This window comes from Lipomyces japonicus, assembly GCF_038497905.1.
Source record: "Lipomyces japonicus strain CBS 7319 unplaced genomic scaffold V1514scaffold_13, whole genome shotgun sequence".
Taxonomy (NCBI): Eukaryota; Fungi; Ascomycota; class Lipomycetes; order Lipomycetales; family Lipomycetaceae; genus Lipomyces; species Lipomyces japonicus.
In genome coordinates this window covers 174,497-200,271 of record NW_027117825.1, presented here as the reverse complement: position 1 = coordinate 200,271, position 25,775 = coordinate 174,497, and the positions used below count along the sequence as shown (strand labels likewise).

General features: G+C 41.5%; 13 protein-coding genes across 13 annotated transcripts; 5 read left to right on the top strand and 8 right to left on the bottom strand.

Annotated features, from left to right (window-relative positions):
- Positions 1-106: 106 nt before the first annotated feature.
- On the top strand, positions 107-2,479 carry V1514DRAFT_328891 (oligomeric Golgi complex subunit 6; the record flags this gene model as incomplete). The annotated part of the gene is made up of 3 exons (XM_066927251.1): positions 107-431; positions 482-1,431; positions 1,495-2,479. Coding segments are annotated over exons 1-3 (1,984 nt in total), but the record flags the coding sequence as incomplete, so codon positions are not given.
- A 661-nt stretch (positions 2,480-3,140) lies between these two features.
- On the top strand, positions 3,141-4,538 carry V1514DRAFT_32777 (uncharacterized protein). The gene is made up of 2 exons (XM_066927040.1): positions 3,141-3,484; positions 3,554-4,538. The coding sequence occupies exons 1-2, from the start codon at positions 3,399-3,401 to the stop codon at positions 4,383-4,385; spliced, it is 918 nt and encodes a 305-aa protein (XP_066784144.1). The 5' UTR covers positions 3,141-3,398; the 3' UTR covers positions 4,386-4,538.
- Positions 4,402-5,949, bottom strand: V1514DRAFT_328885 (mitochondrial carrier domain-containing protein). Its single transcript, XM_066927250.1, has 6 exons — positions 5,780-5,949; positions 5,638-5,701; positions 5,293-5,523; positions 5,193-5,228; positions 4,843-5,107; positions 4,402-4,783 (listed from the first exon to the last, which is right to left on the bottom strand). Exons 1-6 carry the CDS (start codon positions 5,801-5,803, stop codon positions 4,513-4,515), a joined length of 891 nt encoding a protein of 296 aa, XP_066784143.1. The 5' UTR covers positions 5,804-5,949; the 3' UTR covers positions 4,402-4,512.
- Positions 5,950-6,271: 322 nt separating this feature from the next.
- Positions 6,272-7,799, bottom strand: V1514DRAFT_278833 (DExD/H-box ATP-dependent RNA helicase dhh1; the record flags this gene model as incomplete). Its single annotated transcript, XM_066924995.1, has 2 exons — positions 6,272-6,925; positions 7,002-7,799. The coding sequence occupies 2 exons, from the start codon at positions 7,797-7,799 to the stop codon at positions 6,272-6,274; spliced, it is 1,452 nt and encodes a 483-aa protein (XP_066784142.1).
- A 571-nt stretch (positions 7,800-8,370) lies between these two features.
- Positions 8,371-10,842, bottom strand: V1514DRAFT_292216 (uncharacterized protein). Its single transcript, XM_066925337.1, has 5 exons — positions 10,649-10,842; positions 10,471-10,593; positions 10,336-10,416; positions 10,126-10,273; positions 8,371-10,066 (listed from the first exon to the last, which is right to left on the bottom strand). Exons 1-5 carry the CDS (start codon positions 10,733-10,735, stop codon positions 8,601-8,603), a joined length of 1,905 nt encoding a protein of 634 aa, XP_066784141.1. The 5' UTR covers positions 10,736-10,842; the 3' UTR covers positions 8,371-8,600.
- A 797-nt stretch (positions 10,843-11,639) lies between these two features.
- On the top strand, positions 11,640-12,812 carry V1514DRAFT_272832 (DHS-like NAD/FAD-binding domain-containing protein; the record flags this gene model as incomplete). Its single annotated transcript, XM_066924828.1, has 3 exons — positions 11,640-11,783; positions 11,868-12,300; positions 12,379-12,812. Coding segments are annotated over 3 exons (1,011 nt in total), but the record flags the coding sequence as incomplete, so codon positions are not given.
- Positions 12,813-13,138: 326 nt separating this feature from the next.
- V1514DRAFT_328870 (Pre-mRNA-splicing factor SPF27) lies at positions 13,139-13,829 on the bottom strand. The gene is made up of 2 exons (XM_066927249.1): positions 13,778-13,829; positions 13,139-13,686 (listed from the first exon to the last, which is right to left on the bottom strand). The coding sequence occupies exons 1-2, from the start codon at positions 13,815-13,817 to the stop codon at positions 13,229-13,231; spliced, it is 498 nt and encodes a 165-aa protein (XP_066784139.1). The 5' UTR covers positions 13,818-13,829; the 3' UTR covers positions 13,139-13,228.
- A 155-nt stretch (positions 13,830-13,984) lies between these two features.
- Positions 13,985-15,049, top strand: V1514DRAFT_328868 (Snf7-domain-containing protein). Its single transcript, XM_066927248.1, has 2 exons — positions 13,985-14,226; positions 14,294-15,049. Exons 1-2 carry the CDS (start codon positions 14,055-14,057, stop codon positions 14,767-14,769), a joined length of 648 nt encoding a protein of 215 aa, XP_066784138.1. The 5' UTR covers positions 13,985-14,054; the 3' UTR covers positions 14,770-15,049.
- A 69-nt stretch (positions 15,050-15,118) lies between these two features.
- On the bottom strand, positions 15,119-15,883 carry V1514DRAFT_279083 (uncharacterized protein; the record flags this gene model as incomplete). Its single annotated transcript, XM_066925001.1, has 1 exon — positions 15,119-15,883. The coding sequence occupies one exon, from the start codon at positions 15,881-15,883 to the stop codon at positions 15,119-15,121; it is 765 nt and encodes a 254-aa protein (XP_066784137.1).
- Positions 15,884-17,122: 1,239 nt separating this feature from the next.
- On the bottom strand, positions 17,123-18,739 carry V1514DRAFT_292201 (TIP49 C-terminus-domain-containing protein). The gene is made up of 2 exons (XM_066925336.1): positions 18,530-18,739; positions 17,123-18,450 (listed from the first exon to the last, which is right to left on the bottom strand). The coding sequence occupies exons 1-2, from the start codon at positions 18,674-18,676 to the stop codon at positions 17,218-17,220; spliced, it is 1,380 nt and encodes a 459-aa protein (XP_066784136.1). The 5' UTR covers positions 18,677-18,739; the 3' UTR covers positions 17,123-17,217.
- Positions 18,722-20,225, bottom strand: V1514DRAFT_328862 (Dip2/Utp12 family-domain-containing protein). The gene is made up of 2 exons (XM_066927247.1): positions 20,111-20,225; positions 18,722-20,053 (listed from the first exon to the last, which is right to left on the bottom strand). Exons 1-2 carry the CDS (start codon positions 20,156-20,158, stop codon positions 19,097-19,099), a joined length of 1,005 nt encoding a protein of 334 aa, XP_066784135.1. The 5' UTR covers positions 20,159-20,225; the 3' UTR covers positions 18,722-19,096.
- A 2,194-nt stretch (positions 20,226-22,419) lies between these two features.
- Positions 22,420-23,733, top strand: V1514DRAFT_273474 (Bromodomain-containing protein; the record flags this gene model as incomplete). The annotated part of the gene is made up of 1 exon (XM_066924833.1): positions 22,420-23,733. A coding segment is annotated over one exon (1,314 nt), but the record flags the coding sequence as incomplete, so codon positions are not given.
- Positions 23,734-24,208: 475 nt separating this feature from the next.
- V1514DRAFT_328857 (ubiquitin carboxyl-terminal hydrolase) lies at positions 24,209-25,717 on the bottom strand. The gene has a single exon (XM_066927246.1). It carries the CDS (start codon positions 25,669-25,671, stop codon positions 24,484-24,486), a length of 1,188 nt encoding a protein of 395 aa, XP_066784133.1. The 5' UTR covers positions 25,672-25,717; the 3' UTR covers positions 24,209-24,483.
- Positions 25,718-25,775: the final 58 nt, after the last annotated feature.

The following is a 25,775-nucleotide window of genomic DNA, read 5'->3' as shown; positions in this document are numbered from 1 at the left end:
TAATTGATCTAATCGTCATTGGGAGAACGTTTACGCGCAGATGCGTTTACCCGGTTTTGATAGAAGTGCGTGCACCATACTACGATCTAACTACTATACATTATCGGTTTATCTTGTCGATTTTTCAAAAGCAGTTGTGGGTTAAGGAGATGAACGATGTTGCTGGGCTTGATGATCCGAGCCTTCTTGCGGTGGAAGTTAATGCCAAGGTAAAAAATGGCACGACACGGTCAAATCTATTGTCTTTGAAGCTGGCGGAGATCTTGTCCACATCATACGCAGATTCAAACATTCGAGATGCGTTGGTACTATTGGACAAACGGATACAAGATAACACACCGGAAATGCGACGCCAATTTAGGGCGAATGTGGAAGCAGAGGTGATTGAAGCCAACGGGCAAGTACTGGAACAGTTTTCCAAGATTGCAATGGTGAGTAGGCGCAACGGTTTGGCTGCCCCCAGTTGTTAACATGACCATAGCGACTCGAGACAATTGGACTCACGATTTCAAACATGAATTCTGTTGTGAATGAAATTACAGAGAGTTTATCTACTTCAAAAGATTTCACGAGGGAATTGTTTAAGGAAGAGGAGAAGTTATCATCACGCAAGCACGAACTCGAAACAAAGAGAGCATTGCTGTCTAGTCTTAATGAGCATTTTATTTTATCAGATTTAGAGATTGAGATCTTAACTTTGTCCTCGCATAAAATAGATTATTTGTTTTTTGAGGTTGTTACCAAGGCAAAGCGAATCTACGATGACTGCGAGGTCCTACTGGCGAGTGAGAACCCGGTTATTGGTACTGAAATTATGGAACAACTATCAAAGCATTTAGATCAGGCGTTCAATAAGGTTTATTATTGGATTGAAAGAGAGATTCGAAATCTTTCAGTTGATGATCCACAAATAAGGGTGTACATTAGGAAATCCCTGGGCCTGCTAGCCGAACGACCAACGTTGTTTCAAAACTGCTTGGATAGATTATCAGAAATTAGGCAAAAGATTATTTTACAAGAATTTTTGACCGCGTTAACGGAAGGCACCAAACCAATTGAGCTGGCAGCATACGATTCGTTTAGGTATGTGGGCGACATGCTGGCATGGACTCATGCGGAGACTGTCAATGAAAAAGAAATATTGGAGTTGTTGTTTATATCAGATGATGCAAATATTGCGCATGGCTTGCAAGAAGGTTTGGCTAGTGAGCCATGGGCGGGCCAGTTTGATTTGGCCAAGACCATTGGTGACTTGACTGATAAAAATATGCGGTCAATCTGCAAGCCATTAAAATCGCGCATTGATCAAGCACTTTCGGGACAAATATCGTCAACTTTGGCGTTTAAAATTTGTCATTTAATTGAATTTTATCGGTCAATATTTGCAAAATACTTGCAAGAAGACGCACAATTGTTAAACGTGCTCAAAGTGTGAGTTTAATTTTTTTTTTTTTTTTTTTTTTTTCCAAGTTTATGTTAATTAACAAGACGTAGATTGGAAACTTTAGCCTTGAATCAATTTAGTCGAGCAATACGTGAACATGTTCGGGTATTGCAAAGCAACTTGCCACAAGTACCCAAAAACTTGCGACCTCCAGATTTTCTGCATGAAAACTTAAATGAAATGAAGGAACTCATGGCATCATTCGATACTGCGTTTGCGATCGCACCACAGGATAAGGATCAGGAATTTGCCAAAATCATTGATCAAGCTCTTGAACCGATTTTGAACATTTGTGATGCCATGACTGAGGGGTTAACGACGACTAAGAAAAACATTTTTTTGATAAATTCATATGAATTGACAAAAGCAACACTGCAATTGTTTCCGTTTACTAAGCTTAAGCTTGCAAGTTATGACAAGCGAACGAATCAATACTCCAAGGTTTTGGTTGATAATTTGCATGATTTGTTATTGGATCAATCGAGTTTAAGGCCGGCACTTCAAGCGATTCAAGAAAAAGCACGTGACGTGCCATTAAAAGCATTGGAACAATTTCAAGAAAATCGAATCACGCAGTTATCTATTTCATTGGACGAATTCTTACCTTCTGCTTTGATGGACGCTCAAACTTATTTGCAGTCGCTATCATCACCTCGGTTGGGTAACAGGATTATTCAGGAAGCTGCGCGATTGTTTGTCGCCGATTTTTCAATCGTGGAAAAAGGAATTTTGGATTCGATCGAATTCCCTCGATCACTATTCCCTCGAACCACTGCCGAAGTTAAGGTTTTGTTGGTGGTAGATTAGTACTTGGTGTTTTTATTATTTTTTAGTATGTACAAATAAATATATGCGATAGCACGTCACTTGGAGTCATGCAACGGGATTGCTGCAGTGCCCAAGTTTCAGTTGATTTTTTTTTTTTTTCATTTTTTTCTTAATGCATTCTATTGGGTATATGAATTTGTTTATTTTTAAGGATCGTTCAATTTGTACAATTTTATGCCTTCCTCGAAATAAAATATAGCAGAGTCGAAAATATTAAAAACCCAAAAATAATAATAATATATATGCTTTTACAAAAACTCCAAAATGCTCGGCATATGCCCCTTCCCAAATAATGCAAACTCAATACAAAGTGGCTAACCCAAAAGCCTTAATTCATAGCAACCTTCCGTTTTCTCCTGGTGGGTGTTGGAGACGTCGGAAACCTGATCTTTGGAATATCACGATTCAGAGGAGTCCGTAATGGGTCCAGCATAGGCGGACGTGTCGGTTCGGCAACAGCAGGATCTTGCAGGGGCGTGCGAAGAGGACTGGGCAACAACAGCGCTGGCGGCGTGACTGGCGGAGAGAATGATGATGGTGATGATGATGATGATGATGATGATAATGATGATGATTGAACCATATCATTCGAGCGTGACGGCAAAGACATTATTATTGGCAATGTTCTTTTTTGTCGCAAGTCAGGAACGGACGGGACGTGGTCATCACATCTCCTGGAGCGCGTGCGCGCGCATGCAAACTGCAAGCTGGCGACGCGTTTCCCATAGCGCTACATTCGTTACCCGGCCGTGATTGCTGCTCATCGTTGCCATAAACGCAACAAAGAAAAAAAAAACCAAATTTAATCCGGCCTGGCAAGATTCGTCATCAAAGCATCATCGCACATTATATTCCCTACTCTACAGGTCTTGCTTTGCAATGAAAACTTGCAAACGTTTCAAAGTTTGTCAGCTGTTTTTTTTTTACACTCAGTTTGGTGCTATTTTTGTCTGAATTGGGTCAATTGCTGTAGATCCGGATTTTCTGGCGTCATAGGCATCGTCTAAACATAAATACCCCCCATAACCTGTTAATTCTTAATTATTTTATAATATCTTTTGCAGAAACTGGTTAATTTTTTATTATTGAATATTTCTGATTTGCACCCATTGATAATTTTAAAAGAATGGCAAACAAGTTGAAAGCCGAATTCAACGAGCTTAAGCAAAAGCTTAGCGGAAGTGGAAGCGGAAGTGGAAGCGGAGGCTCTGAGTATGCCATATTGAATTGGTTCTAAGCTTTTTTTTTTTTGGATTTTTTTTTGGCTAAGAGAAATGTCAGATCTCATCATCATTTATTTGGTCACAGCAAGGAGTCGTCTGATACGCACGGATCGACAACTCAGTCCTCGACCGGTGAAGCAACCGGTGGCACTTATGGCTCAAGAGGCCAGGGCACTACTGGTGGAACCGGTATCAGATCTGATGATACCTACGGTTCTGATCAACCTACTACTACCGGAACCGGATACGGATCACAAGCTGGAGCCGACACTTTGGGAGCTGGCACAACTCGATCCGGTCAAGTTTATGGCTCTAATGAAGCCGGCCGTGGGTCCACTCAATCGGGTCAGTCATACGGTGGATCCCGCGTGTCTGACGAAGGTGTTTTTGGTTCAACCACTGGATCTCGCCAGGCTGATATTTTGTCTGGTGACACGTCTCAGTCCCAGTACGGCCAGGGAACGGGTGATACCTCGTTCGGCACGACCGGTGGCAGGACCACGTCTGGCTCTGATTTTCCGTCATCCGGACTGGGACAAACCACGAGGTCTGGTGGATTATCCGGCGGCTTGACTGGTCAGTCAGCAGGAGAACGTTTGGACGATCCATCAACTGGACCTACTGGTGCTTACGGCTCGCAGTACGATGAAATCTCGGACGTTCGTCAGTCAGGAGGATTTGACTCTGACTTGAACACTGCCGGCCGACGGCCTGAGCAGTCTGGATTGGGCACCAGATCTTCCGATCTTGGCGAAAGTGGTGGCCAATATGGCCTGTCAGGTGAAGGAATTCAGAGTGGTGGTCGTGATGAAGGTTTTCAACGTAAGCAAGATGATCAAGGTCCAGGTAAATCATTATATGAAAGTGCCAGGGAGTTTGTTGGCAAGTGAACATGTTTAGTTTCAATTTGAATTGAGGAAGTTTTTGTATTTACTTTCTTTAATATAATACAAGTTGATTTTTTTTTTTTCAATATTTCCATCCATGAAATTAATGTTGTTGCATGTTGGTAATCTATCAGTCATTGTCTGCATTAGGCTTCGCCTTTCCCAATTGCAATTTGTCCAATATTGAAACTCCTTGAATGGCTGATTGATAAAACGAGAAAATCACGGCGGTCGAGACCGTGACCTTTAACAATCGAGGTAACGTGCCGCTAAACAATTTGGAAAATCCTTCTTGGAAAAAAATTTGCATCAGGCAATGAGAACTTCGACTCTTGGCCGCGATTCGACCTGAAAGTGTTTCCATCCGGGTCTTGACCACGTCGATTGGCATGGTTGATATTCTAAAATCCCACCAGATCCGTTAGTTCGGCCCATTAAAATCATATTGCAAAAAACATACACTGCAGCATAGCTCGATAATAGCTCGATCGCGGTTGTCCATTCTCCAGATAACCTCTCGCCAGGCGGCACGAAACCTTGCACCAGTTGCTTAATGCCATTGTATGCGGTAAACCGTACTGCCGATGCCATGCCCTGTCGAAGAAGCGTGGGCATGAATCCGTACGTGAACCCGGTTACGCCGTGTAATTGATAAATCCGTTTAAACGTGGCGGTCGTGCCAACCCCGTTGGGTGTTAAACTTGAAATCTGCCTAACTTTGGCCACTGTTTTCCTTGTCGCTGTTGTTAATTGTCTTGTTGACATCACAATCTCGTCTTAACCCAACACAACACAAGGGAACCTGCTTACGTTCGAATGGTACTAATATTGTAGATTCAATAAATCCTGCAGTGCGTAAATAAAATCAATACAAATTCTGTGAACCTTAAGAGGGGGGTTGTTTTTTTACCAGCAGCCAGCCCGGCAGCAAGTGACATTGGTGCCGACACGATGCCGTTTTCATCTTGCAATTGCCGGCTTAAAAAATCAAACGTGCCAAACCGGACCACGGTTTTGACCGCGTTGCCGGTAATCATGGTTCCGCAACCGCGAAACAGTTTTGTCGTGAGACCGGGACGGCCGACTTTGGCCAGCAATTGCGGTGGCAATTGTGCCCTGACCTTGTGATATTCAAGTGGATCTGATATTGAAAACGTTAACCGCGCCTGCTCCTTTTTTTTTTTTCATTTGATTTCTTTAAATCTTTTTTATTCCCAAGTTTGAAACAATTGGTAATTTTCCTTGGTTCACATACACGTGACTGCAACTTCTGCTGATCCGGCTATGATGCCAGCAATTATGGCTTGATCTAGCGATCGCTAAAATAAAAAGTCGTGTTAGAAAGCATGACAGATAGATGTACTGTGAGCGGTCTGGAAAAAAAGCAGGTTACTTACTTCTTGGAACAAGTTCGACGCCATGACGTTATATTGTAAAGATAGGTAATTTGGTCAGTTTGCTAGGCATGTATAATTGCCGTGTAGGCGTGCAACGTGGATTTGAACTTAACCGCGTAAGTCATCGCGAGCTCGAATAATGTAAAGTTTTCAAATAAAACTACCATACATTCTACAATTTCGACAAAAAAACTAAGGAAAAATCGTAAATTTATTAGACAGAACAAATAAAAATATAAACACTAACACGATAAAATTGAAATATACAATAAAATCTGATCTGCCATTTTTTTTCTCTTCAAACAATCGACTTCCTTGTCTTATCTTTTTTTCAAAAAAAAAAAAAAAAAAAAAAAAAAACTTATCAATTTTCTGAGGTTTTCATATTTTTTTAATTTATATTTTGACAATCTCTTTTAAATGTTAAATCCACTTTGTCCCATTCCATGCATAAAATATGAACACAGAACAATGAAAGTCAAGAAAACAATTTTAAGATCGTCTAACTGGCTGCTGAACTTGTTGCGGTTGTGGCCTTCCACCATTAGCATGGTACTGGCGACGTGGCTGACGCTGTTGTTGTTGTTGTTGTTGTTGTTGTCGTTGTTGTTGTTGTTGTTGTTGTTGCTGCTGCTGCTGCTGTTGGAATTGTTCTTGTTCGTCAGTCCGGTAATGTTGTTGCGATTGCTGAGCAATCTGTGGGCGCGGGATAGTTTCCGGCGAGTCATAGACATATAAGCGCTTGTCGATATCAGCGGGAATGGGTGCAATTTCAGTTCCAAGTTCTTGTTCAATCTTGTAAAGATTGAAACGATCATCCCAAGACACAAGGTTAATGGCAATACCAAAATGACCAAACCGACCTGATCGACCAATACGGTGCAAATAGGTCTCGGCCGTTTTTGGGAAATCAAAGTTAATGACAACGTTGACTGCTTGAATATCAATACCTCTAGTCAACAAATCAGAGCAAACAAGATTTCTGCAAACACCATTTCGGAAGTCATGAAAGACACGGTTACGATGAGCCTGCAGCATTCGTGCATGAGAATAGAAGCAAGAATATCCAAGCTCAGTAATCTTTTTCGCAAGTAATTCAACCCGGTTGGTCGAGTTGCAAAAAATAATTGATTGATTGATTTGAAGCTATAAAAAATCACTGTTAGAATCCGCAAAATGAAAAAAAAAAAAAAAAATCCACAAAGCTAATTCGAGATCGAACCTTGGAAAAAAGAGTATTTAAGCAATGTAGTTTCTGTTTTTCTTCAACAAAAGCATAGTATTGAGTGACACCTCTGAGGGTAAGTTCGTCCATAAGATTGATCTCATAAGGTTTGTTAAGATGTCTGTCCATAAAGCTCTTGACAGCGAGTGGAAAAGTAGCAGAGTACAGAAGAATCTGGCGGTTCTTGGGGAAATGAACCAACAGCTTTTCAATAATCGGAGTAAATTCGGGAGCCAAAAGCTTATCGGCCTCGTCCATAATAAATACAGGACATTCGCTAAAGTCGGCGATTCCTCTTCCTGCGAGATCAAGTATTCTGCCGGGAGTGCCAACCAAAACGTGAACCGTGTCGCGTAATCGAACAATGTCATCTTTCAGAGTAGTACCACCGGTGGTAACCATGACGTTAATGTTGAGATGCTTGCCAAGTGTCTTGCACACTTGCGAAGTTTGAAGCGCCAGTTCTCTGGTGGGTACAAGTATCAGTGACTGAATCTTGGACACTTTCGGGTTGATCTTTTCCAGGGCAGGAATAATAAATGCGGCCGTCTTTCCGGTACCGTTCTTCGCACGGGCAAGAATATCCCTGCCGGTAAGCGCGATCGGGATCGATTCTTCTTGAATCGGAGATGGCTTTTCAAACCCAGCCTCAAAGATACCCATCAGAAGCTCTCGCTTTAAATGATAATCTTCAAATTCACTACCCCTGGTTGCGGTGACATCTTCAGTTTGTGGTCTTGCATCTCGATGTGGTGTATTAAGTTGTGATTTCCAGTCATTCTCACTGCAATTCATCACGGTTAGAACCCAGAGTATTATAAACAAGTGCATAAAAGAAATTAACGACAATATTGATTCGGCCTCACTTTCCCCCCACTCCTCAAAGAAAACCTCAGAGAGGCCAAAAAAAAAAACAAAAAAAAAAGAAAAAAAAAAGAAAAGCCACAAACAAACAACGAATAAAAAACGTAAAAACTGGTGCCCTGTATTTAAACAAACGTACCTTAGAGAATCTCCGGTTTGGTTAGCTAATGTAGTAGTCATATTGGTGGACACTGTGTGAAGAAAAAATCGTGGTGATGGATATTTTGCAACGAATCAACGCAATGCTTCTGGCCAAGCTCTTAAATAAAGAGTTTAAATATTATAAAATAAAATAAAACGTGTTCTAAATTCAAGATCAAAGTGTATCTGCACAATATTTCGATGGATTTACAAGAATTCAAGTAAATAATAAATGTATAGAGATAATAGGAAGGGCAGTGAGTGAGCGAGCAAGAATTGGCAGTGCCAGAGTTGTTACATGGCGGCAAATAGAGTCACGTGAAAAAGCCTTGCCCCGAGTTTGCCCTACACAACAACCAACTATCGAGAAAAATGATAAAATTCATAACTATTCATAAATGATAACCTTGCATATAGATACAGATAAGACGAGGGAAAAGTAACGTGAATATAAAAAATGAAAAAAACCGTGAGATGCATGGAATGATGCGTCGCAAACGAACAAAATTATGTATAATACATCAATATTAAAAAAAAAAAACTTGTTCATGTTATATGTAATGCTCCCGACTTCATTTTTTTCTATTTTCATTAAGAAAATGAAATAATTCCAGAAAGTAGGTTACTGCTGAGCAATTCTTTTGCGTCCACAACTGCAAGCCAGCTAACCCGTTTTAAAAACACTCGTTCATCAGATTCGCGATACCGGTCCCAAAAATCAATCCCCTGTTGAGCAGAAATCGAAAGGGTTTCGTATCCTGATTTAATTACTTCTGATACTTGTTCAGAGGACAAATGACCTGATAAAAAAACTGAAGATTTTTCTCGAAGCAGGCCATGGTAGTGCTCCGATATTGAAAGCAACGTGCCAATGGGCGAGGTTGACTCGGTCGGAAGTGAGTAAGCTTGTGCAATCTTTTGTAGTAAACCATTTTTTTCAATAAATTTATAAAACAAATCATCATAGTCCGCAGCAGACGACAGAAACGATTCTCCAGCTGAAAAAGCCAAAACTAAAACCCGCACGGTCTCCTCGACAAGCGCGGTTGCGTCTTCGAATGCTTTCAAATGCTGAACGGCTAATGCAAGAAACTTTAACAATGACAGAATTGATCGCCAAAGTTCTGACCAATGATACCGCAGGCGAACTCGGTTGCGCTTAAGTTGTGAGAGTATTCGGTGTATCACCCGGATTGTAAGCAAATACATTGGCAAATCAAGATTTTTTTTCATGTTGTGGTCAATAGCGCAGACCAGGGAATCAAGAATTCCATCAATCAATAATCGTTCGCCTTTGACTAATGGCAAGAAAGGATGTCTTTGACGACAGATCCGAACCGAAGATCGCAAGTCATGGCTCACTAGCTTTTGCAGAGTGACCGAATCTTCAATCAGGATTCTAAAAATCAAAAGAAAAAGTCGAGCATAATGTGCTTGCCTATCTGATCTGTGTTGGTGTTCTAGTACATATGAAGAAAGTGACACAAACGATGCGAAAGGCGATTCCTGATAGTCGTTTAATCGCTTGGTGTCGAGCAACACTCTCGAAAAAAACTTATTAACATTGACAAAATTACTTGTAGCGAGTAGAATTGAGGCAGTTGGGGCAGGTAGCGCGGCCAACGCAATATTTTTGGCCTTTTCGGGATCGAGATGTTGTAAAAGTGTAGACTTGGCTCGTTTTGCCAATCCAGAGTAAGAAAATAAAGAATCTAATGAAAAGGAATCTGTGCTATCATCTGTAATATTCAGATAATCTTCTCTTGCATCATTGCTAAATATTCCAATCGATTCCACGATTCTTTCCATAACCGAGCCATCTGCAAAATCAGCAAGTCGAGTCTGGTAGAGATTATAGGCTTCCAATTTATTATAATTTGATAATATCCCCAGCAAAACAAATGCATCGTATGCGTATGCTGACGTTTCTTTGTCATATAATATCTGAACTAGGGCTGGAAATAAATCTCGCTGCATAAAGAAGTTAATCAAGCTCGTTTTGTAGGAACAACAAACAGCTGATAAGGTCGACCTCAATGCCGTGATCCGTAGTTCGGCTAAAGTTTTAATCAGAATGAGCATAGAAATACACTACTGATGACCGATATGAACTTACTTGTGACCCCGTTGCGCATGATGGCTTCCAATGCAGATACATATTCTAAATACACCTGGTCTACTTTGTCAATGCCTACCAATATTGTAATAACTTCCGAACTCGTTGACTGCTTTGCTAGCACTTCTCGAATTAATACAGTTAATGTCTAACCAAAAAAAAAAAAATATAGTTAGTCGCAGTTACGATTTGGGGCTAAAAGCTACTCACGTCTAGTGCATTCTTAACCACAGCTGAATTATTATCACTCAAAGCTTTCACTCCTCGCATAAACAACACCCGAGTAACAGCCTAAATTATTAGCACCATGTGATTTTCAAAAAAAAAACAACATTAATTACGGACCTGCAATTGCAACAAATCATCTGCAGATAGCGAACCAAGAATTGTAGTCAACGAGGCAGGCAATGCTTTCAAAATAAAAAATTCTAGCCAAAATCCGTCATTCTCCGGAGCTTTTGCATTTTCCTGTAAAATTTACCAAATTAACGATTGCAAAGAATGCTAGTTATTTCACACCAACCTTGAACAGTTGCTGATAAAGAGCGACAATCTTTGGCTGCAACGTGCTTCGCTCGACGCGAACGAGCGGCGACACAAGTGCAGCCATTATCAGTTTGATATAAAGTCAAAAAGACTGACAGAAACGTTGTCTTGATTAAAACTTATTATTTTATAAATTGACGAGGACACCGCAGTGGGAAGTAAACTGCATCTCGTCGGGGAATAAGCGTCAGTCGGTTCGCGCTTTTAAGCAACCTTCCTGCCGCACGTGCAGCACACGGGAGCACTATCAAACAACTCAATTGTTTAAGTACATGTTATTATAGAATAAGTTTGTTGTTCATGATTGTATTTATTTTCATTTACATGCCATTGATGAGTTTTTGTGAGTAATTCGATTAATAATTGTGCCATCAGCACCGTGTGGTCAAATATTAGCGTCAAATCTATTCGACGCTCTCAATTGGCTCATATACCTGATCTGGGAAGTTCTAGTTGTTTATTGATTGATCTTGTCTTTTTACTTGCCATATCAGCCAGAACAAATAAAGGATAATCATAGCATAGCAGAACAAATTTCAGTTCTTCAGATTTGTTATGATCGCGCAAGATTCGTCTGAATATACCCGTAGATATAAATTTACGTCCCGAAAAATTGGCCTTTTGTCTTCTTCTTATACTCCTTTGTAACCAACGCTTGGCTTGCTCCGAGCTGGCCAAAGAATCTATTCCGATGCTTCTTGCACATCCCATAAGATTCGTGGACGATGATGGCGAGAAAGCTAGAGTGACCTCAGCTTGCAGCTTCTTGCAACCTTGCACCCAAGGGGCTTGTACCCGAGCCTTAAAATGTCACTGTAGCAACCAATGTTTACCGCGAAGCACCAAATCCATCCCTTTTTTCATTGTCAGACCTAATTTTCTGGCATTTTCACGTCACATAACGCGAAAAAAAAAAAAAACAATAATAATTGCAAATTTGTAATAAGCTGGGCATGAAAATTTAAATAATGACGCGAAAAATTCAATTGAAAGACGTGGAAAAAGATGGCCAAGTGGCAGCACAATTGCAAGCCGTGTCACAAACATTGAACAAGGCAAAGAAGATTGTATTTGTCACTGGAGCAGGGATATCTTGCAGTGCGGGCATACCGGTAAGTTAATTATCATTTTTTTACGAATAACGTACGCGCGAAGTACAACAATTTGCTAATTGGGAATTTTTCTTTTAAATCTAGGATTTCCGCTCCGAAAATGGTCTTTACAGTATGGTCAAAAGCGCGTATCCGAATGCCGTGGTAAAAGGCAAAGATTTATTCGATGCAGTATTGTTTTCAAACCCAGTCTCGACATCTGTTTTTTGCACGTTCATGGCTAGATTGCGGTCATGCATTTTGGATGCCCGGCCAACGCCGGTTCATAAGTTTATCAAATTATTGCACGACAAGAAAAAACTGTTAAGGTGCTATACTCAAAACATTGATGGATTAGAATCACGAAACGGGTTAAGAGTTGGCGTCGAGAGTAAGAATACAGATGTCGTCCAATTACATGGAGACATTCATCAATTAAAATGCACGTTATGTGGGCATAAGGTCAACTGGAGTGAGCCAATGCGGGAAACATTAGAAGAAGGCATGGCGCCTGAATGTCCTAATTGTTTTGAAAAGGGTTAGTATCTGTTCAAAACTGAAAAAAAAAAAAAAAAAAAAAAAAATAGACTCGTTTAGGTGCTAATGTTGAGAATAGCTGAAGAACGCACGACGGCTGGCAAGCGGTGCCCACGCGTTGGCTGCATGAGGCCAGATATCGTACTTTACGGCGAAGACCACCCAGACGGTGATATAATCGGGCGCTCAATAGCACTCGACATTCGTGCACGTCCAGATTGCCTGATTATAGCTGGCACGTCGCTTAAAGTTCTCGGCATTCGCAAGCTTGTGCGCGCCGTGGCCAAGACTGTTCACGAAAAAGGCGGCAAGGTCATATTCGTTAACCAAACCGGCGTGGCATCAAGCATGTGGAATGACGTGATTGATTGGCATGTGGAAACTGATTGTGATACATGGATTGAAGATTTGCGGATGAGAAGTCCGGAATTGTTTTTTAAGCAAGCCAGTTTAACAACCGGGCCGGCAAAGTCATTGAAGGCCACGAAACAGAAATCGACCGAAAAGGTTAAGGCTGAAGACCGGGTTGCTTTGCATGATATCACGAACGCCATCATACCGGCTATGCCAGGAGAATTAACCCCGAGGCGGAAACGGAAAGTCAAAGAATTAGCTGAAAGTATTACGGTGCCAGAGCAAAATATGGACACGGCTAAAAAGAATAACAACAATAAAAAATTAAAGACCGATTCAGATCAAGCAATTAATCATTCACCAAGTGTCGAAATTCCGATTGAAGTATAGCCGAGCTCTTTTTTGTTTGTTTTTTTGTTTTGTTTTTTGGGGTTTGCTTATTGGCAGGTTTGTTGGCGTTATGTTGAAAGAGATTACAAAATGAATTGTTTTAATACCGATTAATTATACAATTGGAATCTATATAGTCATTTATTCCCTTAATCCTATTGTACACATATACATTCTTAGTCCTTTCACAGGCCAGCGTTTCTGGCACTAGCACCAGCACGGTTTTGTTGGTCTACCAGGTCAATCTCCATTTGTGTAAGATCACTCTCATACTCATCATTACCAATCAGCCATTGATTTTTGCCCAATAAACTTAACAAGTCAAGATTATCTTTCCTAATTTGCGTGTATGCCAACGCAACGTAAGCCTTTCGCAAATTCTCTTGAGCTTCCGGGCCTTCGGCACTCTCGAAATCAATCTTGGCATATCTGGAAACATCAACACTGCCAGCCGCAGGCGGTTCACCTTTCGCAGCTCTGTCTAATGCTTCCTGAATCAACGGCGTAATCTTAAATTCATCAAGTGAAGGTACTGAAGGATGATATCCCTTTTTCGGAGGCCGGTTTTTGGCCAGGTCTTTTAAGATCAGCTTTTGTGCTTGCTGCCGATATTCTGGTGATGGATCAGAAGCCGAGTGAAGCTCTAATTGATTTTTTAAAAAAAAACTAAAATCAACTCCGTTCTAAAAAAAAAAAAAATAAACTCATATCTATTTTTTTAGATAATTTCATACCATGTAGCCGATCATGCCATTGATCTCGTACCGTACTCATTGTAAATTAGCGAATATGGAATTGCAAGTAGGCAGTTCTTGAGACTTACTAGTATATACTACTAAATGTTAGGGGTTTGTAGACTTTCTGCATAAATGCACAAACGCCGTGTGCACATTCTATATCTGATGGTTGTATTGCGCATTCAACAGATGTCTAATTGTTAGGGATGGCATTTAAGCAGGTTGCCGAAAGGGAAGCTTAACAAAAAGGAACATCAGATTTTCAAAGCTCGGTATGTTTTCAAGTTTTTTTGGCGGCTCGTCCGCAAAGAAAGATTCACCAAAAAATGCAATCATTCAATTAAGAGAACAACTGGAGCTGTTAGCCAAGAGAGAGAAGCATTTGGAACAGCAGATATTGGAACAAGAAGGCATTGCCCGGAAAAATGTAAACACTAATAAATTAAGTATGAAAGTCATCGGTATTGAATCATAACGTTGTTCATGTGACTAACGAGAGAATATTTGTTGCAGTTGCAAAAAACGCACTGAAGCGGAAGAAAATGTATGAATCAAATTTGGACAAGCTGCAGGGACAGATAGCCACGTTGGAATCACAGTCGAACGCGATCGAATCTGCCAACTTGAACTTTGAAACCATGAAGGTTATGCAGTCAGGTGCAAAGGCCATGAAGCAGATTCATGGCAGCATGAATATCGATAAGGTTGATGCCACGATGGATGAAATTCGCGAGCAAGTTGCGTTATCGGAAGAAATTGGCGAAGCAATCTCGAGACCGATGGGACAAGATATTGATGAAGATGAATTGGAAGATGAATTGGAAGCTCTTGAACAAGAAGCATTGGATGCGAAGATGGTTAACGCCGGTCGTGTGCCGACAGCGAGACTACCAGAGACTGGTACCAGGGTTGGGATCCAGCAAGACGAAGAAGAAGAAGAGGACGAAGAGGAAGAGCTTAGAAAGCTGCAACGAGAGATGGCAGTATAATCAATGAGAGATAGCAGTATAATTTGGGAGTTGGTTTTCTTTTTTTTATTTGTCTTGTCTGTTAATTATTTGTTTATTTTTTTTTTTTGGGCAAGTCGCTTTCAAGTTCCGTCATGTATAATTGGGGGAACGTTTTGATTTTTTTTACGGTCCAAATTGCGCTTATTCATTTGTTTATACATGTAACGTTTATAAAGCATATTCATTGAAATAATGAACTCATAATTTAGCCTTAGCATCTCTAATTTATGTAAATATAATAAAATGTGTACAGCAATAACCCAACACCTATACCAAAAACCCATCTTATTTTACTCCATATTCCCAAGCATACGCCATGTTCCCATTTTTAATCATTATCCAAAATATTTTGCAAATATCTTTGTTCCTCATCAACGCCGGAATACCTCATTCTGGCTTTCACAAGTTTAAACTTTAGATCGGCTTCATACCACCATTCTTCACAGGCATGTGGTCCTTCCATATCAATTTCTTCAGCAATTCTTCGCCACAACGCAGCGAATTGCAAATATTTTAGAGCATCACGCTGATCAATCACGTTTAAATCATTATAGATGTGACCGGCAAAGCAATGCGAGTCACAATCGCCGGTAAAATCTGGTGCATGTGAGCCGTATAAGATGTCAAGAAATCGCTTAAGCTGAGCCGGCATTCGCTTGGCAATAAGTTTCACCAGGTCGGATGAATATTCCCTGCCATTCTCCGTTCTCAAGAAGCACGACATGTGTTCGGCGTAATCGTTAAGCAGGCTTGACTTGACGGTCGCGATCGATGGCGGGAACGCATACGTGTCTACCCTATGAAGCAAGCGCCAAATTGTAAGGTCAACAAGTGAAATGGTCGAGTTCGGGACCTGCAGTGATACCCGCCGGTTCAGGATGGATGAGTTTGAAACTTCGGAAAGAATGGTCGGCCTGGACATGACCACGGTAGTATGAGTCGGCAAGTCGCTGACCGTGTTGTCGGAACCAGCAGGCTCGGTAGTACATGATGCCGGGTTATCAGAATAGACCACAAATGAACGCCGCAATGGCGAATTGGCAAACACGTCGCAGTCATCTAGTAATATCGTGGGCGACTGGGGCGGCCGCATAAGTGAGACTGACTCATCGAACTCGACCTGCTTTTTGTGTGAAGAACCTGACGCTAATCGCTTAGCAGCAGGAGCACTGCTTCCTGTCAACCGCGACGGCGACCTAGACGCCGGTCGCGACATGTTCTCTGATTTATCAATGCCATTGTTTACTGACGTTCGTCGTGATTTTAACTGGAAACTTAATGACCGACGAAATGACCGTTTTTCATTAGCAATCTCGTCACTTGCAGGACTGCTGCGAACCACACACGCAGCTAAAAACGAAAATGGAGCCTTGATTATGCGAGACACCCGGTTGCTCTTGTGCCGTTGTCGTGGATCCATCATTTTATGGAGACTTGCATGGAACACATGCAAATCGAAGACATCGGTTGGGGTCGGAGTGTGAGTCGTATATATAAATGCAATGTACAAATGTACAATTCAAGGTTTAAAATACCCGGGCATGTGCTAATCGGGGAATTCTATGGATGTGTATGCCATGCCATAGCTGATTCGGGGCTGTCATATGTACCATCATGGGACGAGCGTTAGCGTTAACTCCCCTAAGCCGCCCGGTCAGCCCCGTTCGGCCTAGGTTTTTAGTTAAATTACATGACCAAAGTTGTTACATATTAAAACACGATTGCAGCATGCCTTTTAAGAATATGCGCATGCATATACATGTACAATCTATGTTTTGGAATTGAGACTTGCCAATGTGGAATTTTGGCACAGTGACGCACGCAGCAGCAAAAATGCCCGAAATGGGCAATGTCAAAGTTAAAACTGCTCATGAAGAATGCAACTTTGTCCTTCCCGGACGAACCGAACAAGCAATCAATAAGTTATATATAGTAACGTGTCATGTATAAAAATCTCGGTTGTTTAAATTTCAAGTTTACCCCGGTACTACAATATTATATGTATATACGTTTCGGTAACGGAAATTAATTGTTGGGAACGTTGCATAGACAAGTACCGTTCTCACAGTTCACTAGATGAGGATTGGACGAGTTCATGTTTTCCTGAATTACGCAACTTCCTCTCCGACCATGTCTTGGGGAAATTTTTTTTTTTTTTTTTTTTGCTTATCTACTTCTATTTTTAGTTGTGCGTAAGACTGATTTTGAATTATAAACCCTTCGTACGTAACCAAATGCAATTTAATTACATATTGGAAGTTAAACGCTATTGATACCTATGTTCTCATAAAGTGATGGCAAATGGAGGGTTACATATTTCTTTAAACATAACTAAAAGTCGAACTCTTTTCCGTTTTTGTATCAACAACGTAAATTAAATAATAGTACATTTTATCAAATAAATAAATTCCGTGTTCCTTGATCCACTTATAACAAATATGTGCCATCTCCAGCGGCCTGCACTATGGCCGTGCTCCGTTTGGCATCGATAAACAACTCCTCTGCCTCTTCAACGTCAGCAACTCCAATTTCTTGCCTGCCCTTGGACCTGGACAAGATCCCTGCCGGTGCCAATAATTGCAGCGCATATCTAAGCGACGTCTCAACGCCTTGTTCCGCCAGCCTGTCCAGGGCGTCATCGGCAACAGCCAATCCCTCAGTGGCTTTCCGCTTTTCGACAATTTGCCTGATTTCTTCCTTGTTGTATGGCAACGTTCGCACAATCAACAGCCGGTCAACCAGATCTGGTGGTACGCCATGCGGGGCGACAATTTCTTCCGTGCCGCGGATCGTAGCCATGCCTCGGTTTGAGGCAAGAACCACAACCGGCGAAATGCTTGACTCTAATGCGCGGTTCAGATAGGTAAAGCATTCAATGTCAAGCATGTGAACCTCATCAATAAAAAGCACTCCGGGAACGAGCTCGGCTACGCCCTGGTCGATGTACTTGTTTACGACCTTATTGATCTCTTGTCGAAGCTTGTCTGTGATTTCTGTCTTTTTGGGCTTCATAAGCTGGCCCATCATGGACATGATGTCTTGACCTCCCTGAGGTCGTGCATTCGCCGTGTCTAAATCGTGAAGTGTCACGTCCTGCACGATTTCTTTTTTTTTATGCACGTCGCCTTTGGGCAACGGCACGTATTCTTCAGCTTCAAGGTCAAATTCAGTAGCATACGCATCTGATCTGCCCACTCGCTTAACCGCTCCCGTGTTGGCCTCGATGTATATGATATCGCCGACAGTGATGCGCTCCTTTTGGATCGATTCGTAAATGCTGGGATCAAGTCTTAATTGCTTCGTGCCTTTAAACGATTTTAATCCAACCACGACGTGTGAAATCGTCTTGCCGTACCCGCCAAGTGGATTTTCGGCCTCTTCAGGTGTGAGTTCTGTGACTTCGCCCTCGTAAACTTCCTTTGTCTCTTTCACGCGCAAGCCGATCGCTCGTCGAAAATTTTCCATCAGTGCTTCCGTCTTTTTGACTTCGGTCGAATAAATTTCACTTCCAGTTATGGGACAAAAGGGAACTTTGGGGCCAAGTTCTTGAGCGATTGCAAGAGCAAGTGCGGTCTTGCCAGTACCTGGACCGCCGGCCAGCAATATTGCTCTGCCAGACATTTTCTTAGCCTTGATCATGTCTACAATAATACCACATGCCTAAAATTTTAAATAAATCAAAAAAATTTGTTATTTTCAATCACTTATTTTTTTTTCTATTGCGATTAGCTTGCTTTACCTCTCTGGCGTTCTGTTGGCCAATAAATCCGCCCTCGACTCTGGTGGCTAATCCATGACCGTCAAGACCAAGACCTTTGATATGTGTATGTGCGGCAGTCCGATTCTCCCGACCGGTGTTGCCTTTGATTTCATTTATTTTAACCATATTGAGTAAATGTGTCGGTTGTGGTTTAAAAAAAAAAATGTCGATGACGAAAGGTAGTGATTTAATTTTTTTTATAAAATTTAAGAGTGCAAAAGAATTTACACCTCGCGCCTCCTGTACAGCCATTGCAAATAACAATCATCAACCTCTTCAATTACACGTTATTTAAATTCACTTCACTAAACCTGGAATAATAAACTCATAATATCAAATCACATCTTAACAAAGTACAAGCTATCTACAAATACATAGACCATCAATTACACATGCTGAAAAGACATGAAGCAAACGAAGCATTACTTTTAATGAACCCGTAACATATCTACCAAAAAATAAAAAATAAAAATGAAAACCAGAAAGAACAATTCATAAAAAAAAAAACCTAAAATAATGCCAAATAATAGATCAAAATGAAATTTTCTAGTCTTCGTCTTCGTCTTCATCATCCTCGTCTTCATCATCATCATCATCCTCGTTGCCATCATCTTCGGCATCGACAACAACGACATCTTCGTCCTCGTCATCGTCAGCATCGACATCTTCATCATCGCCAACATTGTCATCGTCTTCTTCATCACTGTCTTCCTCTTCACTATCATCATCTTCTTCACCGACGATATAACCAGCGTCTTCCAAAACGATCTCCTCGTCATCTTCGCCTTCGACATATTCAACTTCCGAGTCAAGTTCATCATTGTCATCTTCTGCCGCCCGCTGAGCATCGTTTCGCAATTCTATTTGCGCACTAAGCATGTCTAATCTACCTTGAAGGGCAAGAAGGCGGTTGAGTGAACCGGAATGCCGAGACAGCGTGCTCTGGACACCAGCCAGAAGTTTGACCAGGTCTGGTATGCCGACGAGATAGCCACCATGGGCAACCATGACCCATCTGATCCAAACCGCCAATTGTGACGCTCTTGCTGGAGTTCTAGCTATTCGCTCAGCCAGCTTCTCCAATAAAGTGGCGGCTAAAGTTCCACTTAGTCGTTGCACCGTGAGCCGAATAACAGCGTCGTCCTTGAATGATAAGCAGGATTCCAAAATCGTGCTGTCATTCGTCCGTAAAGACTGAGTCAAAACGGTAGACAGTGTACCACTAGTCGGTATGGCAATTGAAGATGAGTCAGCTTTCTTTCGTGATTTGCCGTTGGACTGTGGAGTAACAGTGACACCGTCAGTCTTGTGAGCCTTCGGCGCCGGCGTGTCTAATGCGTTTACACGGTCTTGCAAAGTAAAATTCTCCTCGTTTTCGTTTTCATCATTGTCATCTTCATATTCCGAGCCATCGCTGTTGTTTTCTGGAGCGTCGGCCATGGTCACGTCCTTGGTGTACGTGCCTGAGCTCACTTTGGCATCGCTCTCGTTATATGCCAGGGCCTGAAATCACAAGTTATTAGTCAAAGTAAATTGTTTAGCATGCCAATGTGTACTCACAGATATAGCCTTCTTGGAACTTTTGACGACTGTGGGGCGTCTAGTCATGACTGTAAAAATGTATGAATTTTTTAAGAAATGGCAAAGTCCTTCAATTCTTGATCTAGGGTCAATAATATTTTTTTTTTCTATATAGTTCAGTGAAATTTCTCGAGCGCCTTGAATTAAATGCATAAAGAGTGTCACGGATATGCATCTGTGGGGACAAAATTTTTAAGGCATCGTAATTACAAAATGCAGTGTCATACGTCATGAAGAACTAAATAAACATAAACTAAATATGAAAATACAGAAAATATAAATTATCAAAGTCTGATTAAATTGGGCCATATTTACACACATTCAAATAGGGAATTTGTGTTGTACATGAATAACATGAATGGCAGTATATAATACATAGTTAAATGGCAAGTTTCAAGACCCTGACAAATGTAAGCGGCGCTCCCAAGGTTCCCATGGCCACATCCCCAGTTTTTTTTCTCTTCCTTTGCTTTTGCCCAAGACACGGATACATAGTTCCTATGAAGAACGCAACTAGAACAAGTTCGCCTGGTAGCGGATATTTTGCGAATGTTTGTTTTTGATTTTTTTTTTCTCGACAAGACAGGAATTAATGTGATTTTCTAGTTTCTATAGCGGTTCGACTAGAAAAGCAGCTTGTGTTTCCTAAACGACTTCGATCTGGGAGACAGAAGACATCGCTGCTAGACGCAATATGGCTTCAGCTACGTGGCGACGTGCAATATGCAAGCGGACCATGAGCGATGATTAGTTTGCAATATGCCATGTTGATATGAATTGCTGCCAGTTGCCACACTCGCGATATGATGTTGCAAGTGTTTTCTCCGTCTACTTCAACAGGTGAAGAACCACAAAAACACACAGCTACGAGAGACGTTCAAAAGTTTACAGCGCTCTGATTTAATGATACCTTTGCAAATCATGGTGTGTTATTACAAGTCTTGTTTAATCTGAAGCATTTAGATACCCATCTCATTAATACCGAAGAGCGCATATATCTCAAGCGAACATACCTTTTATGCCATATGTGCCGTAGTGTTCTGAGTGTATCTGCATTGTTTTGTTCCGCCACAACAAGCAAGCCAACATTCGTTGCATCGCCACTGCGATTGCCGGATGCAGTGTCATAGGTTAGGGCAGGACCAAGTGCGCTATGCCAGATGCGGTTAGCGCTACCAGCTTAATGTTGGCCGTTGCGACCGAATCACTGCGTGCCAGGGGCTGCGGCGTCGTGCTGGCGCCTACGCGGTTGGTGGCGGTGCGTTTCCAGGGCAACGTGGAGGCAGGGGCGGGCGGTCGCGGACCAAATAAATACCGCGCCCCGTCCTCGTCTTCTTTTCCCTCGTTTATCCAAACTCCGTTCCTTTGCTTTCACGTGAAGTGTGCTGCTTACCCGGTCAGCACTCTTCTCCATAGGTTCTTCGAATTTTATTATAAATTCGTTGGCGTGTCCATTCTTCCCTTTTTCTTTTTGTTAGGTTTTTATGGCAATCATGACTACTGCTGTTGCTGCCATCGATGACAGCGTCCGCAAAGTCACGTCGGCCTCAGTTGCCACACCGCTAGAGTCTACTGATAGCCTGAAGAACTCGTGAGTTATTTTTTAGTTTTATCGGGCTGCTATTTTTTCTGCTCGTCTGTCTGTTTGCCGCGCCAAGTCTGTCTGTCCGCATCTGCTACTGTGTGTGTCTCTTGTACGTCAACTAGTCCAAATTATATATATATACATTTTTTCAGTCACGAGTTCGCCTATTCCAATTTTTATACTCTTCAGTCTTGTTATTTATGTGTGTGTTTGGGGTGTTGTTTTTGTGTTAGTTAGATTAAACGTCCAATATACAGTAATACGACTTGTGTTTATGCTTTCAATTATCACATTTTTTTTACCTCATTTTCTCTAAACTGAAGTCAGACACAGCAGACAGACCTGAGAATATTGCCGATCTTTTTATTTTTATTTTTATTTTTTTTGGAAACATGTTCTAATATCTTCTCTCAGCTCTGTCAAGCCTGAAAGTGGTGTTTCTGAAATAAAGGCTCCTTTGTCTCCTCCTATACCATCACCCCCTATTCAACACTCAGTCCCTATCGATGCCAACGCTAAGCCAGTACATGATCGTGCTGGCGAGGCCGATAATGAACCTCCCGCCAAGCGTATCAAATCCGATGATGAACCGGGTTCAGAAACCAGGGATGAAGCTACGGTAACTCCAGCACCAGTTGCTAGCGTTCCAAGGTCAACTGCTCCGTTCACGCCTTCTATAGAGATTCCTCCCAAGACCGGACTAGGTCTGCCAAAGCACCAAAATAAATTCGCATCTTCAATGATTCGCTCACTTAAGCGCTTGAAAGATGCTGCTCCTTTTTTGCATCCAGTTGACCCCGTCAAACTTAACATTCCTGATTATTTTAACGTGATCACTACTCCAATCGATCTTTCTACTATCGAGAAAAGAATTCAAGGAAATCAATATGATTCGGTTCCAGAATTTGTCGCTGATATTGAATTAATGGTTTTTAACTGCGCGCGTTACAATGGCGAACTATCAAAAATTGCTGAAATGGCACGTAATCTGAAGACTTCATTTGATCGGCAACTGAAACAGATTCCTGCTGCGGAAGTTAAACCAGAACCTGTTAAGTCAAAGAAATCAAGTCCTCAAGCTGCATCTAATGAACAGTCATTTGCTCTTACCCCTTCAGGCATGCCAATTATTCGCAGGGAATCTTCAGGTGAAAGTGGGCGACCAAAAAGGGAAATTCATCCGCCGCGCCCAAAGGACTTGCCTTATAGTGAATCTAAACCTCGACGGAAGAAATATGCTGCCGAACTGAAATTCTGTGGCACGGTATTGAAAGAATTAGTTGCAAAGAAGCATGAAGCTTATGCTTTTCCTTTTCTTCAACCTGTCGACCCAGTCGCGCTTAATTGTCCTTCATATTTTAAGATTATCAAGAAGCCAATGGATCTTTCGACAATACAAACCAAGCTTAATAATAATGAATATGAATCGGCTGATGATTTTGAGGAAGATGTTCGGTTGATGTTTAAGAATTGCTATAAGTTTAATCCGGACCAGTCACCGGTGAATGTTATGGGTCATAAACTGGAGGCTGTGTTTGATAAGAAATGGGTGGAGAAGCCTGTTCCGCCACCTCCAGCAGCTCCATCAGAATCACCTGATGAAAGTGAATCTGAAGAGTCGGAAGAAGAAGATGATGATGATGATAGCAATGACAAGACAATTTCTTATTTAGAACAGCAGCTTGTTATGATGCAGAACCAATTATCTATGATGAAAAAAAACAAGAAGGATGCTCAGAAGCAAAAGAAAAAAGAAAAGTCGGCGAAGAAGTCTTCCAAAAAGAAATCAAAGCCTGCTGCAGCTGCTCCAGCAGCACCTGCTTTTCAGGTTACTTACGACATGAAGAAAGAGCTTTCAGAAAAGATTATGACTTTAAGTGGAGCTAAGCTTAACCATGTTGTTAAGATCATTCATGAGTCAATGCCAGAGATTGGAAATGGTGGAGGTGAAGAGATAGAACTTGATGTCGATTCTCTTGATCCATTCACATTAGTCAAGCTTTACAATTATGTGATTAAGAACAGTCCTAGTCAGACTAAACCCACGCCTCCATCCAAGGTGTCAAAGAAAAAGAAAGAAGACCAGAAGAAGCATGTTGCGAACATGGAGAAGCAACTTAAATCTTTCGGTGGAGAAGCCGCTTCGTCAGACGATAGTTCTTCTGATAATGACTCTGATGGCAGCGAGTCTAGCAGCGAGGAAGAGTGATTTGAAAAAAGTTTTTTTTAATCACTTTCTTTTTCGATTTTCAAATAATTATTTTATTTTTTTTTTGCAGATGTGATTTATTCTTCGCGTATGCATTTTTCTTTTGTGTATATTCGCAAGTGGGATTTTTTTTAAAAAAGATAAAGAAGTGTGAGATTTGTGTACGATAGGAAGAAAACGGTTTAACGGCGTGTTTGATTATATTTTATTGTTATTTGCTAGATGTCGAGGTGTTTTTTCTTATGGATACCTTTGACATTACTATTTGTCATTGAGAAGTTACTTTGTATATTAATTATCATTTCTACATCCATTCTTTTGTATTCTGTGTAATAATATTGCATTTATAATATTAAGATAAATAATGAGAAGTTAGATTTGGTTTGATGTTAATTAGAGGTTAAGTTTTAAAGCTGTTGAAATGCAAGGGTTGATTCAGCAAACCAAAGCGGTAGTACTCAATCGACAATCATCACAGGTTACAACCAAATCTGACACCCAACCTTATTCATTTCATTACTCAAATCACATGTTTTGGAAAAAAAAAAATTAAAGAAATTATTGTCCTAAAATGCCAGCAAAATCTTCGCCTTCCATAAATCGAATCATTTGTCGCAAAAAAGGAGCGTAGTCGTGTTGCTTCCGCATAACGTATTGCCGTTCATCAGCCTCGTTAGCTTGATAAGTAGCCAATAAGGTCTCAGCCGTATTTAAAGTCGACAATAAGTCCACATACATGGTTTCAATTTCAGATTCGAGCTCGCAAGCGCTTCTGCTTGATAGCGTTTTCAGATGCCGCCGAGCAATGGAAATGATAGTTGGCTCGTCAATATTTAAGTACCGGGCCCGCGAGTTTAACAATGTCCTTAATTCATTACCACTATCGGCCGGCTGGCGACTAATAACTTCATCAAGCGTGCCCAACGCTGGTCTAATCCTTGCCGCGACATCGGCCAGCGCATCAGAATAATCCCTTGCCAGCGCCATCAAGCTGAACCCCATTTCTTCGCTGCCATATTCGGCAATGCGGTTATGAATCTCGTCTACTGCTGTTACGTACCATAATGTTTCGCCCAACTCACATATCTTCACCGGTCGTTGCCGCAGGCCATCCAGTTCCCATAGCGCACCATTCACGGGCACGTAAGCGATGTAGTGGAAACTTTCGTGCTGCCCGTCACCCTTGCCAGCAGTGTTTTTGGATTGCCGATACAAATCCATGATTGAATCTCTGATTTCCGAAACCTTGGCGAACTGGTTATGAGTCGAGCATAAAAATCGTGAACTCATAAGCGCCAGCCCGCGATGGAATGGAATCAATGATCTGGTAAATTCCTTGAATGATTCCAATTCGGGCAAAAGCTTAACGCAATCCGGATCTGATATTGACGCGTTAAGAGCAATGTTAAGCAATGCCAGGGTGGCGCATGAGTTTGGCATGGTTTGGTTTGCGAACCACACGTTCATCGGCAGTGGCGTCTTCAACTCTGCCTCTTGTTCCTCTGCCGACTTTTCAGAATGATTATGCCATTTAAATAAAAAAATCAAGCCAAATAATTGTGAAAACTGGGACAATGATTCTGCATCTAGTGAATACACCTCTTTCACAGTCATGCCCCTGACACCCATGGCGTGCAGCAAGGCCGAGAATACGAGCGGATCATTTTCAATCGTTCCCCAACCAGAGAAATTAGCTTTCTCAGCTGCGATAGATTCTGCAGAGAAAGACCTTGAGTCTAACTGCATGTATATTCTTTAACACATTGGTCTGTGCTAATCTGTGACTTGAAAAGAAAATAAATGAGACACTGTTCAAATCCTATGTAGAGCTAGCTATATGGATAAGCAAA

Bases quoted from the DNA above. Each gene is read 5' to 3' on its own strand.
- V1514DRAFT_32777 (XM_066927040.1), top strand. From the start codon at position 3,399: ATGGCAAACAAGTTGAAAGCCGAATTCAACGAGCTTAAGCAAAAGCTT. The intron at 3,485-3,553 runs GTATGCCATATT...GAGAAATGTCAG, and splicing joins AGTGGAAGCGGAGGCTCTGA to ATCTCATCATCATTTATTTG.
- V1514DRAFT_328885 (XM_066927250.1), bottom strand. From the start codon at position 5,803: ATGGCGTCGAACTTGTTCCAAGAA. The intron at 5,524-5,637 runs GTATGTGAACCA...TTTCAATATCAG, and splicing joins AGCAGAAGTTGCAGTCACGT to ATCCACTTGAATATCACAAG. The intron at 5,108-5,192 runs GTAAGCAGGTTC...CAAGGAAAACAG, and splicing joins AATATTAGTACCATTCGAAC to TGGCCAAAGTTAGGCAGATT.
- V1514DRAFT_292216 (XM_066925337.1), bottom strand. From the start codon at position 10,735: ATGGCTGCACTTGTGTCGCCGCTCGTTCGCGTCGAGCGAAGCACGTTG. The intron at 10,594-10,648 runs GTTGGTGTGAAA...TAAATTTTACAG, and splicing joins TTTATCAGCAACTGTTCAAG to GAAAATGCAAAAGCTCCGGA. The intron at 10,067-10,125 runs GTAAGTTCATAT...TTAAAACTTTAG, and splicing joins CATGCGCAACGGGGTCACAA to CCGAACTACGGATCACGGCA.
- V1514DRAFT_328870 (XM_066927249.1), bottom strand. From the start codon at position 13,817: ATGAGTACGGTACGAGATCAATGGCATGATCGGCTACATG. The intron at 13,687-13,777 runs GTATGAAATTAT...AAAATCAATTAG, and splicing joins ATGGCATGATCGGCTACATG to AGCTTCACTCGGCTTCTGAT.
- V1514DRAFT_328868 (XM_066927248.1), top strand. From the start codon at position 14,055: ATGTTTTCAAGTTTTTTTGGCGGCTCGTCCGCAAAGAAAGATTCACCA. The intron at 14,227-14,293 runs GTATGAAAGTCA...TATTTGTTGCAG, and splicing joins TGTAAACACTAATAAATTAA to TTGCAAAAAACGCACTGAAG.
- V1514DRAFT_292201 (XM_066925336.1), bottom strand. From the start codon at position 18,676: ATGGTTAAAATAAATGAAATCAAAGGCAACACCGGTCGGGAGAATCGG. The intron at 18,451-18,529 runs GTAAAGCAAGCT...TTAAAATTTTAG, and splicing joins GCCAACAGAACGCCAGAGAG to GCATGTGGTATTATTGTAGA.
- V1514DRAFT_328862 (XM_066927247.1), bottom strand. From the start codon at position 20,158: ATGACTAGACGCCCCACAGTCGTCAAAAGTTCCAAGAAGGCTATATCT. The intron at 20,054-20,110 runs GTGAGTACACAT...TTGTGATTTCAG, and splicing joins GTTCCAAGAAGGCTATATCT to GCCCTGGCATATAACGAGAG.
- V1514DRAFT_328857 (XM_066927246.1), bottom strand. From the start codon at position 25,671: ATGCAGTTAGACTCAAGGTCTTTCTCTGCAGAATCTATCGCAGCTGAG.